We start from the raw sequence: 14,217 nt of genomic DNA on the forward strand, positions 1-14,217 counted from the left end.
TGAGAGCTCTGATTGGTCAAATTTCGCATCAGGACTTATAATACCCCCACGCTATAGGCTGCGTGATTTTCATCTAATAGACATTTATAAGGACAAACGTATAGTGTCAAATAATTATGACAATTAATGATGGTACAATAATGATTTATAAAATGTTCCTCAAGAGTTCATTCACAGTAAAAAATATATAACAAGTAGGCACATACATACATACACACACACAAACACACACTCTTTGGTTCTAATTATATGATAACTTGTACTGTTCACATCCAGGTGAAGGGCAAAATCCTACGGAAGTGAAGCTCAAGACAAGCACAAGACAATGAACAATTTTAAATCCACAGGCAAATCAGCAGGTGACAACCAATGCAAATACTCAACACCCATGAGACTTTATGTATGGTGACTTTATATACACTTTTTGATGCAGTACCCAACTGTATTAGTTAAGAGCACTTTGACCTCTGAAGGAATGTATATAGTGTTTTATTTGGCTAATAAAAACAGATTGCTGTGTTCCTTGTTCTTTCAGTCTTCATCGCTGCTCCAGGCGTCTTCAAAAGCAGGATTGACTGCAGCTTGTGTTCCACCCTGTGAAAATATGCATCCAGAATATCCTGAAACGTTTGAGCATTATGAAAGTCATCATGACATCAAAATGGACAATTCTTTATCCATGGACATCAATATTTAATTGTTTTTTAATCATATGCCCTCATAATATTTAATTTGGCACACTGGTAAAAAAAAATATTTTTTCCAAATACATTGCTAAAAATAAAAAAAATTATATCACTCAACCATGTAATAGTTAATAGCTAAGTGTGTATCTATGATGCACAATGCAATTATTTAAATGTGTGCCAGATTTATTGCCAGAAAACTGGTAGAGCAGGAAGTTAAACTCAGCACCTGATAAACTACAAGCCATTAAGATGCCCAACTCAAGCTAACATAAACGTATATCTCACATACAACATCACAGATACTGAAAATATGCTATAATGGGCTTAGTGTTTGTCAGGTTATCTGATCTAATCTATTGGTTGGGGGATGAATGTGAGCACGGTCAAAATATGTGTTTGCGTGAGCACATATTTAGACTCTGCCCCACCCAGTCCAACTGTCACAGGACATTGTAGTAGTCATTAAAGCTTACCATTAATCAACCTAACCTTGTCTGGACAAGAGTCAAAGAAAATATGTAAGGTTTCATATTTTAAAAAAAGTCTCAAAAGTTTACCTGTTTAGAGTTGGTTTCTTCACCCTCAATGTCAGGCTGTCTTAGCACTGGGACCCAGGCCAGGATGTTACAGTCTTTACCTCCACTGTACAGCTCCTAGTGATGCACAAATGAGTCAATGCAAATCTCATTAAATGATTGTGAGAACAATGTTTGTAGATTAATTAGTAAAGACCCAATTACTAAGCAAATAATCAGAAACAACATTACCTGAAAATCTGGGTGGAACTCACAGCAGTCTACATTATTATAATGTCCTCTCAACATAGTGATCAGCTCTCCCGAGTGAAGCCCGTACACTGCTACCGAAGTGCCACATGGCACAAAAACAAACTCCGGACTGCAGCCCCTCGATACGGTAAACTTGAGGCCTTTGCGGCTCTCATTCACAACTTTCCCATAGTTCACCTGTCGATGAGAATTAAGTATTTCTGAGCAGTTCTGTGGATTAAAATCTAAAGATATCAGTTAAATTAACAACTGAACAATTTAGCAAAACATCTGCATCAACCATTTTTAAAGAACATATTTCTTGTCCCTAACAAAGGTGTTAAAACAAAAAACAGTGACGTCAAATGATCGTATCTTATACTCAACTAAGAGGTCTGGCAGCATTCTAGCTCAACTTCTAGTGAAATAAGAAACTCTTTATCACTCATGATAGAAGACTAAAGAGCCGGTTCACGCAGAACAGCAAAATTGAAAGATGAAGGTCAGTGGAACGAAAAAAAAGCACAAGATGCTGGGTTTTTTAAAAGTTTAGCATATTTTAACTTGTGCGTTGTGTTTTTATAATGCCATGTCATGTGTAAAGCGTGAGACATGAGTGCAACAGTTAAAGACATCGGTCTAGTGCATTTACATTCGAAAAATATGGAAAAGTAGAGCAATGGAATGAAATACTTGTGTTATGTGTGTTTGGTCCCTAATTACGTCTGCTGCATGCATGACATTTTTGACATAATTTTGTTCAAAACAGGTATTAGGTGTTAAGTTCTTCAAACAGCCCTCACTGCTACTCACTAATGTGTTTTCCCCTGTGGCACTATTCCACAGCCGCATACGATCATCTGTACCAGTGGTCAGGAGATGGAGTCCATCAGCTGTGAAGCACAATCCGTTTGCTCGCCCATTGTGTGCTGTGTTCACTGGAAGAAAAGTAATTTTACATTTAAAGATTGGTCAATTTTATATTATATTCAAGCCTGAGACATACCTAAGCCTGCAAAGCTACAATACTGTGAAAAGTTAAAATGCTGTCAAGTGAGCATGCTTTCAAAAATAATGCCATAAACAATTTTTATTTATCTATTAACTTTTTATCAATTAACTAAATGTAAACTGATATTTCCTACTGACACTACAGCAAAGGTGTCAAACCATTCTTTTGTGTGAAAATACTAATGTGCATAAGACTTTTGCACAGTATTTATAGAAATTTAGTAATTTGGTGTATATGTGGATGTATATATATATATATATAGCTCTGAAAAAAAAATTAAGAGACCACTGCAATCTTTTCTTAAATCAGCATCTCTACAAGTATGGAAGCCATTCCATTCCAGTGTCTGTTGAATTCCAACACAGGCACACCTCATTCTACAGAATGAGGTGCAGATCAGGTGTTCACCTGAACAAAATCTTATTTAATAAGGAAAAGTATAAAAAGCACTTCCGTGGTCATCACTATCCTCTTGCAGTAGGACCAGCTGGATGACAAAAACAGTGCTAGTAGTACCTCAAAAGTAACTGGAATCAAAAAATAACTATTGACCATGCCAAAAAAGTTGAAAAAGAAAGTTTTGAGTGAGGAAAAGAATGGTTCAATTCTGGCTTTACTGGTGGAGGGATACAGTGAGGGTCGGTTTGCTTCCATCCTTAAAATTTCAAAGACGGCGGTTCATTAGATCAAAATCAAGCAGCAGACATTGGGGACAACAAAGCTACAGACAGGCAGAGGGTGAAAACGACTCTCCACTGACCGGAATGACCGCCAACTCATTTAAATGTCACTCAACAACCATAGGATGACATCAAGTGACCTACAAAAATAATGGCAAAAGGCAGCTGGGGTGAAGTGCATGGCGGGGACGATTTGAAACAGACTCCTAGGGGCAGGGCTGAAGTCATGCAAAGCTAGAAAAAAGCCCTTTATCAATGAGACAAGGAAGAGCCAGGCAGAGGTTTGCAAGGGACCATAAGGTTTGGACTGTAGAGGACTGGAGTAAGGTCATCTTCTCTGAGTCCAATTTTCAGCTTTGTCCAACACCTGGTCCGTCTAAAGGTTAGACAGAGGCTTGGAGAGGCCTACAAGCCACAGAGTCTTGCACCCACTGTGAAATTTGGTGATGAGGATCGGTGATGATCGGGGGGTGCTTCAGCAAGGCTGAAATCGGGCAGATCTGTCTTTGTAAAGGACTCATGAATCAAAGGTTATCCTGGAAGAAAACTATCTTCCTTCTGCTCTGACAATGTTCCCCAACTCTGAGGACAGTTTTTTTCCAGCAGGACAATGCTCCATGCCACACAGCCAGGTCAATCAAGGTGTGGATGGAGGACCACCAGATCAAGACCGTGCCATGGCCAGCCCAATCTCCAGACCTTAACCCCATTTAAAACCTCTGGAATGTGATCCAGAAGAAGATGGATGGTCACAAGCCATTAAACAAATCCAAGCTGCATGAATTTTTGCACCAGGAGTGGCATAAAGTCACCCAACATCAATGCGAAAGACTGGTGGAGAGCATGCCAAGACACATGAAAGCTGTGACTCAAAATCAGGATTATTTCACCAAATATTGATTTCTGAAAACATTAGTATTGTATTGTTTAAAAATGAATATGAACTTATACTTATATAATATATATATATATATATATATATATATATATATATATATATATATATATATATATATATATATATATATATATATATATATATATATATATATATATATATTAGTCACAATTTATAAGTAACAATTAAACAAGTTTATAAAGTATTTAAAGAGCTCTTATCTGATCCAGCAATATGAGCTGGCAGCGTATTTTTCACACAGAGATTATTGCTCACTTAGTTCCGCTTGTCTCGCTCAGCACTATGGCAAGTGTCTGGTATCTCTGAAAAATGTAGTATCTGAACTTACTATAAAATGACCTATCCCTTTTTATACACTCTTCAAGTAGCAATATTCTGCCATGCATAAATGCATTTTATAGATTGCACTGTACATGATAAAAATAAAAAAAAATCTCAATTTTTTTCAGTTAAAATGTAACTGATCATAATAGATTACAGTCAATTTCCCAAAGAGTATAGTGTAAAAAATAAACCACAATTATCCTCATCATAAGGCTTGATCAAACATGCTAAGTGTGATTTCACCTGCTTCAGATGAGGCCTTAGATTTGTCCCCATTGTGCTGGTCCAAAGTAAAAAGACTTCCCGAGGCTCTTCTCACATCCCAGACGTGGACCTTACTGTCAGTGCTGCAATGCAAATTAATGCAAGATGAACAAGAATATAATCTCTTACAGATGGTCAGGTCATTTAGAACTGGCCTTTAAAACCGGTAAGATCCCTCTGTTCAGGTATAAAGCAAAGAAATCTCATCTTTAGAAATCTCATTTGGCTACAATATGAAAAATGTAAATAAATGCTAAAATGGATTTCTTCCAACGATACTTTATTTTCCAAGGAGCTTCATGTGTTAGAGGTTCTTGGATCATATTTTGATCAAATTTTCTGCAGTTTACTAGAACAATGTATTTGGCAAAAAATTATTACGTTTTCCCTCTATATTCGTAACTGTTTTCCAGGCAGGAAGGACCGTTTCAAACATCCCTACTGGCTTATTATCTCATTCTCATTCACTCACATTACAAAAACAGTAGGTGAGTGCTGAATCTATTGAGAAGACTGATAACAGTTATGAATTTTAAAATTGCATGCGAGTTGAATATAGAACAAGTAAAATATATAAAGGCTTCAAATAACTAAAGAATCTACAACGGATTAAAAAAAAAGCATCAAATAACACAGGATGTGGATGTTTATTGTTACGGTACTCCTCAGCAAAGGAAAGGTGAGTGCATTAACATTTGTGCAGGTGTGGAATTGCTTACCTGGCGGTGGCCAGGATGTGCTCATATCGTGGAGACCATCTCACTGAGAGGATCTCGCCCCTGTGACCTGCCAGAGAAAACTTGTGTCATGATAACTGACACTTTAACTAACTCTGAAATTTAATATACACTACTGTTCCAAAATGTAGGTTCAGTAAGATTTTTCGAAGATTTTTATTAAGCAAGGATGCATTAAATAAATCAAACGTGACAGTACAAGAGCTACAAAATAGCTGTTCTTTTACATTTTCTATTCATTAAATAATATTATCATGGTTTCTTCAAAAATATTAAGCAGCACAACTGTGTTCAACATTAATAATAATACAATATTTTTCTTGAGCACCAAATCCGCATAGTAGAATAACTTCTGACCAGAAACATCTGAGAATATTCTAAGGCAAAATAATTGCTAATATGGCCACGATTCAGTAACCCATGTCTGTTCAATATATTTGAGTTTTTGGCTTTTAAAGGAGTACAATATCCATCCACCAGGGCTGTCTCCATTCAGAAACAACAGGCATTACTCACCCTGTAGGATGTGGATGCGCGACCCAGACTTCAGATCACAAAGCTGCACTTTAGGGTCTTTGGTACCAACTGCCAACACAGAATACAATAGAGCTGAGTGAGAGGAACAACAAAACAGCTCAGACACACTGTTGTTGTAGGAGTTTAGCGCCCATGTGTTAAGTGTTCCTGACAAATAATAATGGCATGATATTTGTATAGGCTTGATTAAATAAGATTTATGAACTACAATACAAATTACAAGCTTTTTAGATGAAATGTGATCTTTAAAATGCTTCTTAATATACAGCTGCAGGGATAAGTATGTGAAGAGAATAAACAGACAAATACAGTCTACTAGCATAATAAAGCATAATCAAATATTTTGATGACCACCTGTCCAGTGAGACTCGCATTGAGACAAAACTAGACGTGTTAGTCAGAACTACTTGGCCTTATAAAAAAACGTATGACCTTTCTGTTTGGAAGAAGAATTGCCTGATGTGAACCAATCATCAAACACAGGAGATCTCAAAACACCCAAGATGAATAATTGTTGACTTGCATAAAGTTGAACACGGTTGCACAATTCTGTAAAAGTATTGATGTCACACTTGATGTAACTATTTACTCTGTAAGATAAATAATTTAAGACATATAAACTGATCATGTGCATATTCAACATTGATAATAATAAGATTTTTGTCTTGAGCACCAAATCAACATATTAGAATAACTTTCACTAGGAAAAGGTACAGTATTGTCACTGGGGCGGTACCCTAAGGTACAAAAATGAAAAGGTACATCTTTGTACCTTACTCACCCCTAAATGGTACTGTACATATTAGTTATTTAAAAGTACTTAACAGTACTTTAAGAGTCTTTATTAATACCTTAAAGGTACATATTAGTATCTTAAAGGTTTTGTAACGTTAGGGTACCACCCCAGTGGCAGCAATGTACCTTTTTTTCTGACAGTGGTGATATAAAATGATATATGCGGGAAGTTCCTAACTAATATGAGATTATAGAAATATTTTATTTGATGGATATTTAAATTCAGCATTTCACTGCGTACTGTACTATAGGAAATTAAAAAGAAAAATAATCCCTAAAATCAGCATGTTCTTTCTGAAAAAAATTGAGGTGGGAAAAAATTAACTGAGGTTATTGAAAAAAGAAAAAGAATATATGAAAGAAAGAAGAGACTGAGACAAAGGGACATTGAGGTGTTCATAATAACCTGTTGGTCCAGATTAGGCGATAAGTGCCTAGATTCCTTACTTCACCTATCTGGAGCAGGAAATGTTGTTTTACCGTCTACCCATTGAGCAATAATGATGACTAAGATCCTTCATATTCTTCCACTTTAACCAAAAGTATATTCTAGAGCAGATATGAGTAACCATCTAAAACATGATATGAGCATCCATCTAAGATGTACAAGATACTCTAAGGACTCTAGATTATGAATAATTGCTGATTAAAATAAAGACACAAAATAATGACATAAAGGGGTAATGAGTGCTCAGAAGTTTAAAAGAATGGCCATATGCAAAAGGTTTGGTTCGGTCAGAAAACACACCTGCTACAAGATTGTGCTTCCTGGCTATAGGAGACATGTGATGACAGTAGACATTACCATCGAACTGGAACTCCTCAGCTGGCTGAACAAAACACAATCAAGATTAATAAAATTAAGATTAAGCAATACAGCATTTTCTCTACCATTCAGTGTTTCAAAAGGAATGGAATGCCATTTAGCAACACAAGTCATCCCGCTTTTTTAATATGACATTTTTTTAATATGACATGCAAATAACAGCCAACAAGATAACGCACAGAGTAACGTTAATGTTAATGAAATAAAATAATGTGAATTTAAGCGATCAGACATAACTGTGACAAAGTTCACGTAAACCTCCCATGATTCCACACTCAAGCTACGCCTTTGTTATCATTTTGTTTAATAAGCAACCTTTACCTGCTGTGCCTTTAAGGGAGCACTTAGAAAGCATTGAATGTTGCTTGGGCACCATTCTTGTACATCAGTTACAATGCAAATACCAGATGCAGGGCCAATAGATAAGGGACATTTGACACCATAGAAAAGCCTGTATTTGAGCAGACTGGTAGTTCCACAATGGCTTACAGCTTTCAGTTGTTACATAGTTTGCTTAATTACATTTGTGACAAAACTATGGAAACTTAGTTTGTGGACTGAGTAAAAGCAGGTGGTCATGTATACTTTAGATTAGATTTGATTCTGCTTTATTGTTGTTGTGCTGTGTACAGACCTAATGAAATACAGACCATATATATTTGTATTTGTATTTGTATATATATATATATATCAGTGGCATGCAGTGGTGTTCTAAAATGAGGAGGCAAAGTCCTATTTTTTTTAAATATATAAATTAATTTTACAGTTACAGTTTTCCTGGTTAAATAAACATTACATCAAAGAAGAAAAATAAACCAAATACAATTATATTTTGTATTCATTAACCATACAATATAAATAACATTATTTTTAGTTAGTGTTTCATTTTTACATTTATTCAAAAATAATAACTCACTGCAGTAACAATTTAAACAATATATTTAATTTGTGAACTGATGTTCCTCTGTTCTTTATAATAGTCAACATTTTTTCATCAGTCATCAAGCTCGGTAAACACTGGTCACGGACACAATGTACCTTTAATTTCACTAAGCTGATTGGGAAAAAAAACAGATTCATCATGTTTTCAGGCTATTTTAAGTTTGATTTTGGCATGACAGAATATCATAGCAGTGAGTTATTTACTTACTTTTTCATTAGTCTTCCCATTGCCTCCATCATTTTGTTCATTCAGACTGCTTTGCAAATGCCCACAAAAACTAGAGGAGGGATTTGTCACACGAACCAATCATATCCAACCATACACATTCAATCATAGGGAATCACGTGACTTTCCCCCATTCATTGTCAATTACCCCTCACTAAACCCACCGCACACTTCAGGGGATCTATTAAAAGTCAATAGAATCAGAGGAGGCCCGAGAGACACTGTAACTTTATCTTGTGTTACTTGAGGGTGTTGTTCATGGACAGCGTTACTTTTTTTAAAAAGCAAGTGATTCATACACTTTTTAATGTCACATTTTATAATATTTGTGCATTGTCTTATTTCTGTAATATGGGTTATTTTCTCTCTCTCTCACACACACACACACACACACACACACACACACACACACACACACACACACACACACACACACACACACACACACACACATATATATATATATAATTTTGGTGAGGATGTACACGCACCTTTAGAGTTTCTGTGTCCCAAACTTTCATGGTTTTGTCAAATGAGCTGGACACAAACATACCAGTATCATGTGGGTACCACTGCACTGTTTCAACGCTGAATTTATGCACATGCCGACTGGACCTTCACAAAAAACAGTAAAAGTCACACATAACCTGACAACACATTAAAATAAGAAAATGTCATACTGCCATCTGGTGATCACTTTGAAGGAAAAAGGAGCCATGCTGACCTGCCCACTGTGCAGACTGTTTTGCAAGAGTATTGAAGCTTCTTGCTGTTGTTTTCTAAGTCATAGATCACTATTACACCATCAGATCCACCTGACAACATACTGGAAACAGAGACATACTGAATGTATTATATGGGGTCATCACGAGAAGATGGAGTATTAAGAGCATATCAATGTAAATGTACATTATAACTGCATGAATGCTATGACTGCAGTATTCTTGAGGGAGGAGAACACTTACTATCTTCCATCAATAACCTCAATGTCCAGGGTGTTAATTCCATTGCCATGGACACGATCCACATCTCTGTTGTGGTTCAACTCCAGACTAAGCACCCTAAAGATGCAGTAAAGAAGAGTGACGTAAGTTGTGCCACTTTTTCAGTCATATTTTAGTTACATTTGATTTGACTTAAAATTCAAGAAAACAACTGTTGGCTAGATCAACATTCTCCCAGCATTAATGATGCTACAGAATGTAACAAAAGAACAAATTATAGTTAATACATTTTAGCATTACACAATACCTAAAACCAATGTTTTTTTATTTTATTTTATTTATTTAAATTTGTTTATTTCTATCTTTTGATTTTATTTATTTATTGAATGACAAATGTACCCCTTTTTTAAAAACCAAAAAATATATACTAACATAAAATAAGCAACCCCATAAAAAATTATATATTATAGCATTACCTTCGTGTGGACTCTGCACGTCTCAGACGAACTGGGTCGTCAAGCCCCGACTGCCTGGCATAAAGAAAACTCAGCATCGTCGTAGTAGAGACATGAAGCTTTTGTTTATGTTTTGTATGTTGTCAGAGTGAATTAACTAACTTATATCAGATGTCTGTTTACAGTCTTTAACCCTAGCTTTTGAGTGGCGATTATTAAACCTGTAGAACCGCGTTTTATAACTGAACAAATTCATTCTATACAACACATTAAATGTAAATGATCTATTTCAGCTTTTAGATGTAATTGTTGTGCATTTTGTTGGATAGGAGGCAGCCATGTTGTGACGTACTACAACGCATACACTGATTGGCCAGAACGGCCGCAAGGACCAATCACATGAGAGCATTAATGCTGCGTATTTGTAACCCACTCAGTGAATGCGTATGCATGTGCATTAGGAGAGAATATATTTACATTTCACATATAACTTATAGTTATGAGTCGTATTAGCTCTCTGTTGCGAAGGACATTCGGAGTGGTAAAAGAGCATATAGGCACAGATCATTTTGGAAATAAGTATTACAACATACCCGAGCAGAAGTCATGGACGGGTAGGTCATGCACAAGACTTTGACGTGTAATCTTGACCTGTTTTTAAACCGAGTAACTGCCAATTTGATCTTTTATTTTGTAAATGTATAGATTATAGTATACTAATTATTATAAATTATGATTATTAAGAATCATAAGTGTATTAACTAAATGTTTAACATCTTTAAATACATTTCAATTTTAACATTTTAAACATTCAGTACAACAAAAGCCAAATCAACCCCTTTTCTCGGCCATTGGTTTTAGATAACTTATCTTTTTTGTTGTTTAATTTGGTGGTTTGAATAAACTTAATACATTTGTTTCATCCCAATTCTTCCTTGTTTTTTTCCAGGACGGGTCATTCGCCCAAGGCGCCTAGTAGAAGCAGCAAATCCAAAAGAATTTGAGTACATGGAAGGAAACATTCCTTCTGAATGGGATGGTAATAGAAAATCAGTCATGTAAACCTAACCTAACTGTAAACAAAACAAATATTATATTTGTATGATAATGTGAACCTATTTCAATTCTGCATTAACTTTCTAAATTAAAATTGTTTATATGAAAATTGGCCACAGTAATGAAGATATTTTTCATAAGCCCATAGTTAGATGTTTTAGCATGTTGTACTTCAAAATCTAAATGTTTCATATCTTGTTATCATCAAATGATATCTTAACTTCGTTCCCTATTTAACAAAACAATATTTTTCGTCTTTTCTGTTTCTTTTAGCTTGGATCAGAGGCAGGCGGAAGCAGCCACCTACTATAGAGGTATTATTTCTGATTATATCAAGAAAGCCATTCAGAACTCTTTGTGTAATTATGTAATGTCTAAACAGAATATAAATTACAATTAATATTCTCTAGAATTTTTTAATGAAGCCATCACTTTAAATGGATAGTTCACCCAGAAAAGAAAATTCTGTCATTATTTACGCATCCTCAACTTGTCCCAAACCTGTTTAAATGCTCTGTCTAACACAAAGGAAGATATTTTGAAGAATATGTGTATTGTAACCAAACAGTTGAGGGTCACCATTGACTTCCATAGTATTTTTCCCTTCGGATATGTTTGGTTAACCAATATTCTTCAAAATATTGTCAGCTGTGTTCATGTTCACTCATGCTCATACAGGTTTGGAACAAATTAAGAGGGAGTAAATTATGACAAATTTTTATTTTTGGGTCAACTATCTCTTTAAGTGTTATGTTAACACGTGTGTCTGTTGCCCTTTATAGGAGTTGCTAAAGAATGAACACTATAGGGAGCAGATCAAAATCAAAGCTGTAGAAGCAGGGGAGAGGGATAATGCCCTTCAGGACAAAGATTATGAGGAAGGTCGTGTGGATCAGCCTGTGCAGACTCAGGTCAAAGGTCATGCTTCTGCTTCACAGTTTGGGCAGTCTGAATTCAGTGAGGACCCCATAAGCACTGCCAACACATTCCAGCCAGGGTCCTGGACACCTCCAGCAACCAAAACATAGGACTATATAAAACCCTAATTTGCCATCTTCACGTAAATTCACAGTTTAAATTAATTAGTAGTTGTTTGTTTTCATTCTTGAGGAATATTCAGTACTGGTTTCCTGGAGCCAATTGAGAAAAAACTATGAAATTATTTATGGTTAGCTTTTAAAAAAAATTCCAAGTTCAGCATAATTGAAATGGATAGAAAAATTGTAATAGTTTGTACTCAGGGTTGTTTCAAAATAAAAGTGTTGTAGATTTCCTTTTGCACTTTATTTAGAAAGTGGGTAAATAAACATTGCAGCTGCAGTTAATCTCAAAATATTGTGTCCTAACAAAATGTTATGTTTAAACTCCTTATTGTAATGTAAGGTTGGGTGTGGCTACTTGAATGCACAAGACTGGTCTCAACTGCTTTAATTTAGCTGTGAAAACTACATTGGCCTCCTTGCAAACTACTATTTATCTTATTTATATATTATAACAATGTATTAACATACTCATAAACACTGGTTTGTAACTGAAATAGTTTTACTGTTTTTTTTTTTTTTTTTGCACTTTATTATTTTAGTTATTTACCTATTGTGAATCAAGTCTTTTTTCAAATTTGATAATTGGAAATAAGTGTATAAAAAAAACTAAAGATGTTTAAGATTTAAGAATACTGTAGTAATCACACACTTCTGAGTCAGACATCATGTTAAGAAAGGTTCTTTATTATAAAAAAAAAAAAAAAACTTTAAAGTGTTTTGTGGATTCAACCCAGTAAAAAAAATGGAATGCAGAGTACTGCATAATAGTGGATAGCACAATAATGTGGTGCATTTTCCACTGCAATGATAATATCCTGGAAACGTACTGCAGTCCTGCTATTGAGATCGATCAATCAACCCTCCCATTATATGTTCACTCTAAGGGTTTACTAAGGCCTTCTTCAAGCCCAGTCTTGCTCTAGTTCCCATAAGAACTGTCCAGGGTTAAGAGAAGAGCAATATATCAGGGGGTTGGACTATTATATCAACCCCTCTCTGTCCCATGTTCAATCCTTCTTGGCTCTCTTGGCTTTGGCAATGTTCTCTTGTCGTCTTTGTTTCTTCTTTTGCTCACGTTCCTTGGCCTCGATCATTTTGGCGAGTTTCCATGATAACAGGGCACTGGCGATAAACAGAGGGGTCAAAGCCAGAATAACGGTGGTGAGAAAGCCATAAGGATCTTTGGCTGCCCACTCCACCACATATTCTGCCCATCCTTTGAAATCAATCATTCTACTCAGTCTGTCTTCAGCAGCAGATCCTAGGATGAGAGAGATGTGAAATCATATCACTAAGATGCAGGATGTGTAAAAAGTTTAAAACCATATTCTGAAGTTTACATTGTAGTTAAGACTGAGACAATATTGCCTCATCATATTGTTAGCTACTTAGTTTAACAAGCAAAAGTAAGAGTTTTGAGAGTTAATATATATCCTTGTTCATTAAGTGCAATAAATGTGTTTAGAACTTATTTCATACAATGGTTAAGCCAGTTAGATTTGCAGTTCTTTATCCAAGTTTAACAAGCAGAACTGCCAGCTAAAGCTAACAAGCTTTCTAGCGACTCTTCAGCACCACACCAATAATGAATGAAAATCATAGTATAGTAACTTTGTATACATATTAATATGTAGAGCACTTTGGTCAATATAATCATTTTAAACAAAGACGACCACCCACCAGATAATTCTATATTTACCGAGCAGTAGTTGGTAACAGTCGCCGGACACCGGAAACACCTAACGGGAGGAAAAGCGGAAGTGAAACTCTTAACTTTTGTTTACATTGCATTGTGGGAACTGTAGTAGTTTCCCTCACGTCCTCTAAGAACAAATTAAGAGTTGTTGTTGAAGCCACAATATGTAATTTTTCGTTGTTTATTCAAAACAAAGGTGTCGCTTTATGAATCCTGGATTTCGCAGAGCCTTTATAACGTAATAACACAACGACCGCTTCCGCTTCTTCCGGCCGTGTGCTAACGTTAATGCAGTTAAGACCGAA

General features: G+C 35.6%; 3 protein-coding genes across 4 annotated transcripts; 1 reads left to right on the forward strand and 2 right to left on the reverse strand.

The window, feature by feature from the left end:
* Positions 1 to 468: 468 nt before the first annotated feature.
* ercc8 (excision repair cross-complementation group 8) lies at positions 469 to 10,484 on the reverse strand. Of its 2 annotated transcripts, XM_067414103.1 has the most exons (12): positions 10,139 to 10,484; positions 9,684 to 9,779; positions 9,443 to 9,544; positions 9,210 to 9,333; positions 7,473 to 7,554; positions 5,909 to 5,977; positions 5,375 to 5,441; positions 4,635 to 4,738; positions 2,270 to 2,394; positions 1,457 to 1,654; positions 1,247 to 1,342; positions 469 to 594 (listed from the first exon to the last, which is right to left on the reverse strand). In XM_067414103.1, the coding sequence occupies exons 1-12, from the start codon at positions 10,213 to 10,215 to the stop codon at positions 532 to 534; spliced, it is 1,203 nt and encodes a 400-aa protein (XP_067270204.1). In that variant the 5' UTR covers positions 10,216 to 10,484; the 3' UTR covers positions 469 to 531. The 2 variants fall into 2 exon arrangements, with proteins under 2 accessions (XP_067270204.1, XP_067270205.1); XM_067414104.1 differs by lacking the exons at positions 9,210 to 9,333; positions 9,443 to 9,544; positions 9,684 to 9,779; positions 10,139 to 10,484 and adding an exon at positions 8,701 to 8,772.
* Positions 10,485 to 10,517: 33 nt separating this feature from the next.
* On the forward strand, positions 10,518 to 12,320 carry ndufaf2 (NADH:ubiquinone oxidoreductase complex assembly factor 2). Its single transcript, XM_067414106.1, has 4 exons — positions 10,518 to 10,731; positions 11,067 to 11,156; positions 11,447 to 11,487; positions 11,956 to 12,320. Exons 1-4 carry the CDS (start codon positions 10,617 to 10,619, stop codon positions 12,199 to 12,201), a joined length of 492 nt encoding a protein of 163 aa, XP_067270207.1. The 5' UTR covers positions 10,518 to 10,616; the 3' UTR covers positions 12,202 to 12,320.
* A 559-nt stretch (positions 12,321 to 12,879) lies between these two features.
* Positions 12,880 to 14,041, reverse strand: smim15 (small integral membrane protein 15). Its single transcript, XM_067412727.1, has 2 exons — positions 13,897 to 14,041; positions 12,880 to 13,477 (listed from the first exon to the last, which is right to left on the reverse strand). Exon 2 carries the CDS (start codon positions 13,446 to 13,448, stop codon positions 13,224 to 13,226), a length of 225 nt encoding a protein of 74 aa, XP_067268828.1. The 5' UTR covers positions 13,449 to 13,477; positions 13,897 to 14,041; the 3' UTR covers positions 12,880 to 13,223.
* Positions 14,042 to 14,217: the final 176 nt, after the last annotated feature.

The sequence above is a fragment of the Pseudorasbora parva genome, chromosome 13 (genome assembly GCF_024679245.1).
Source record: "Pseudorasbora parva isolate DD20220531a chromosome 13, ASM2467924v1, whole genome shotgun sequence".
Taxonomy (NCBI): Eukaryota; Metazoa; Chordata; class Actinopteri; order Cypriniformes; family Gobionidae; genus Pseudorasbora; species Pseudorasbora parva.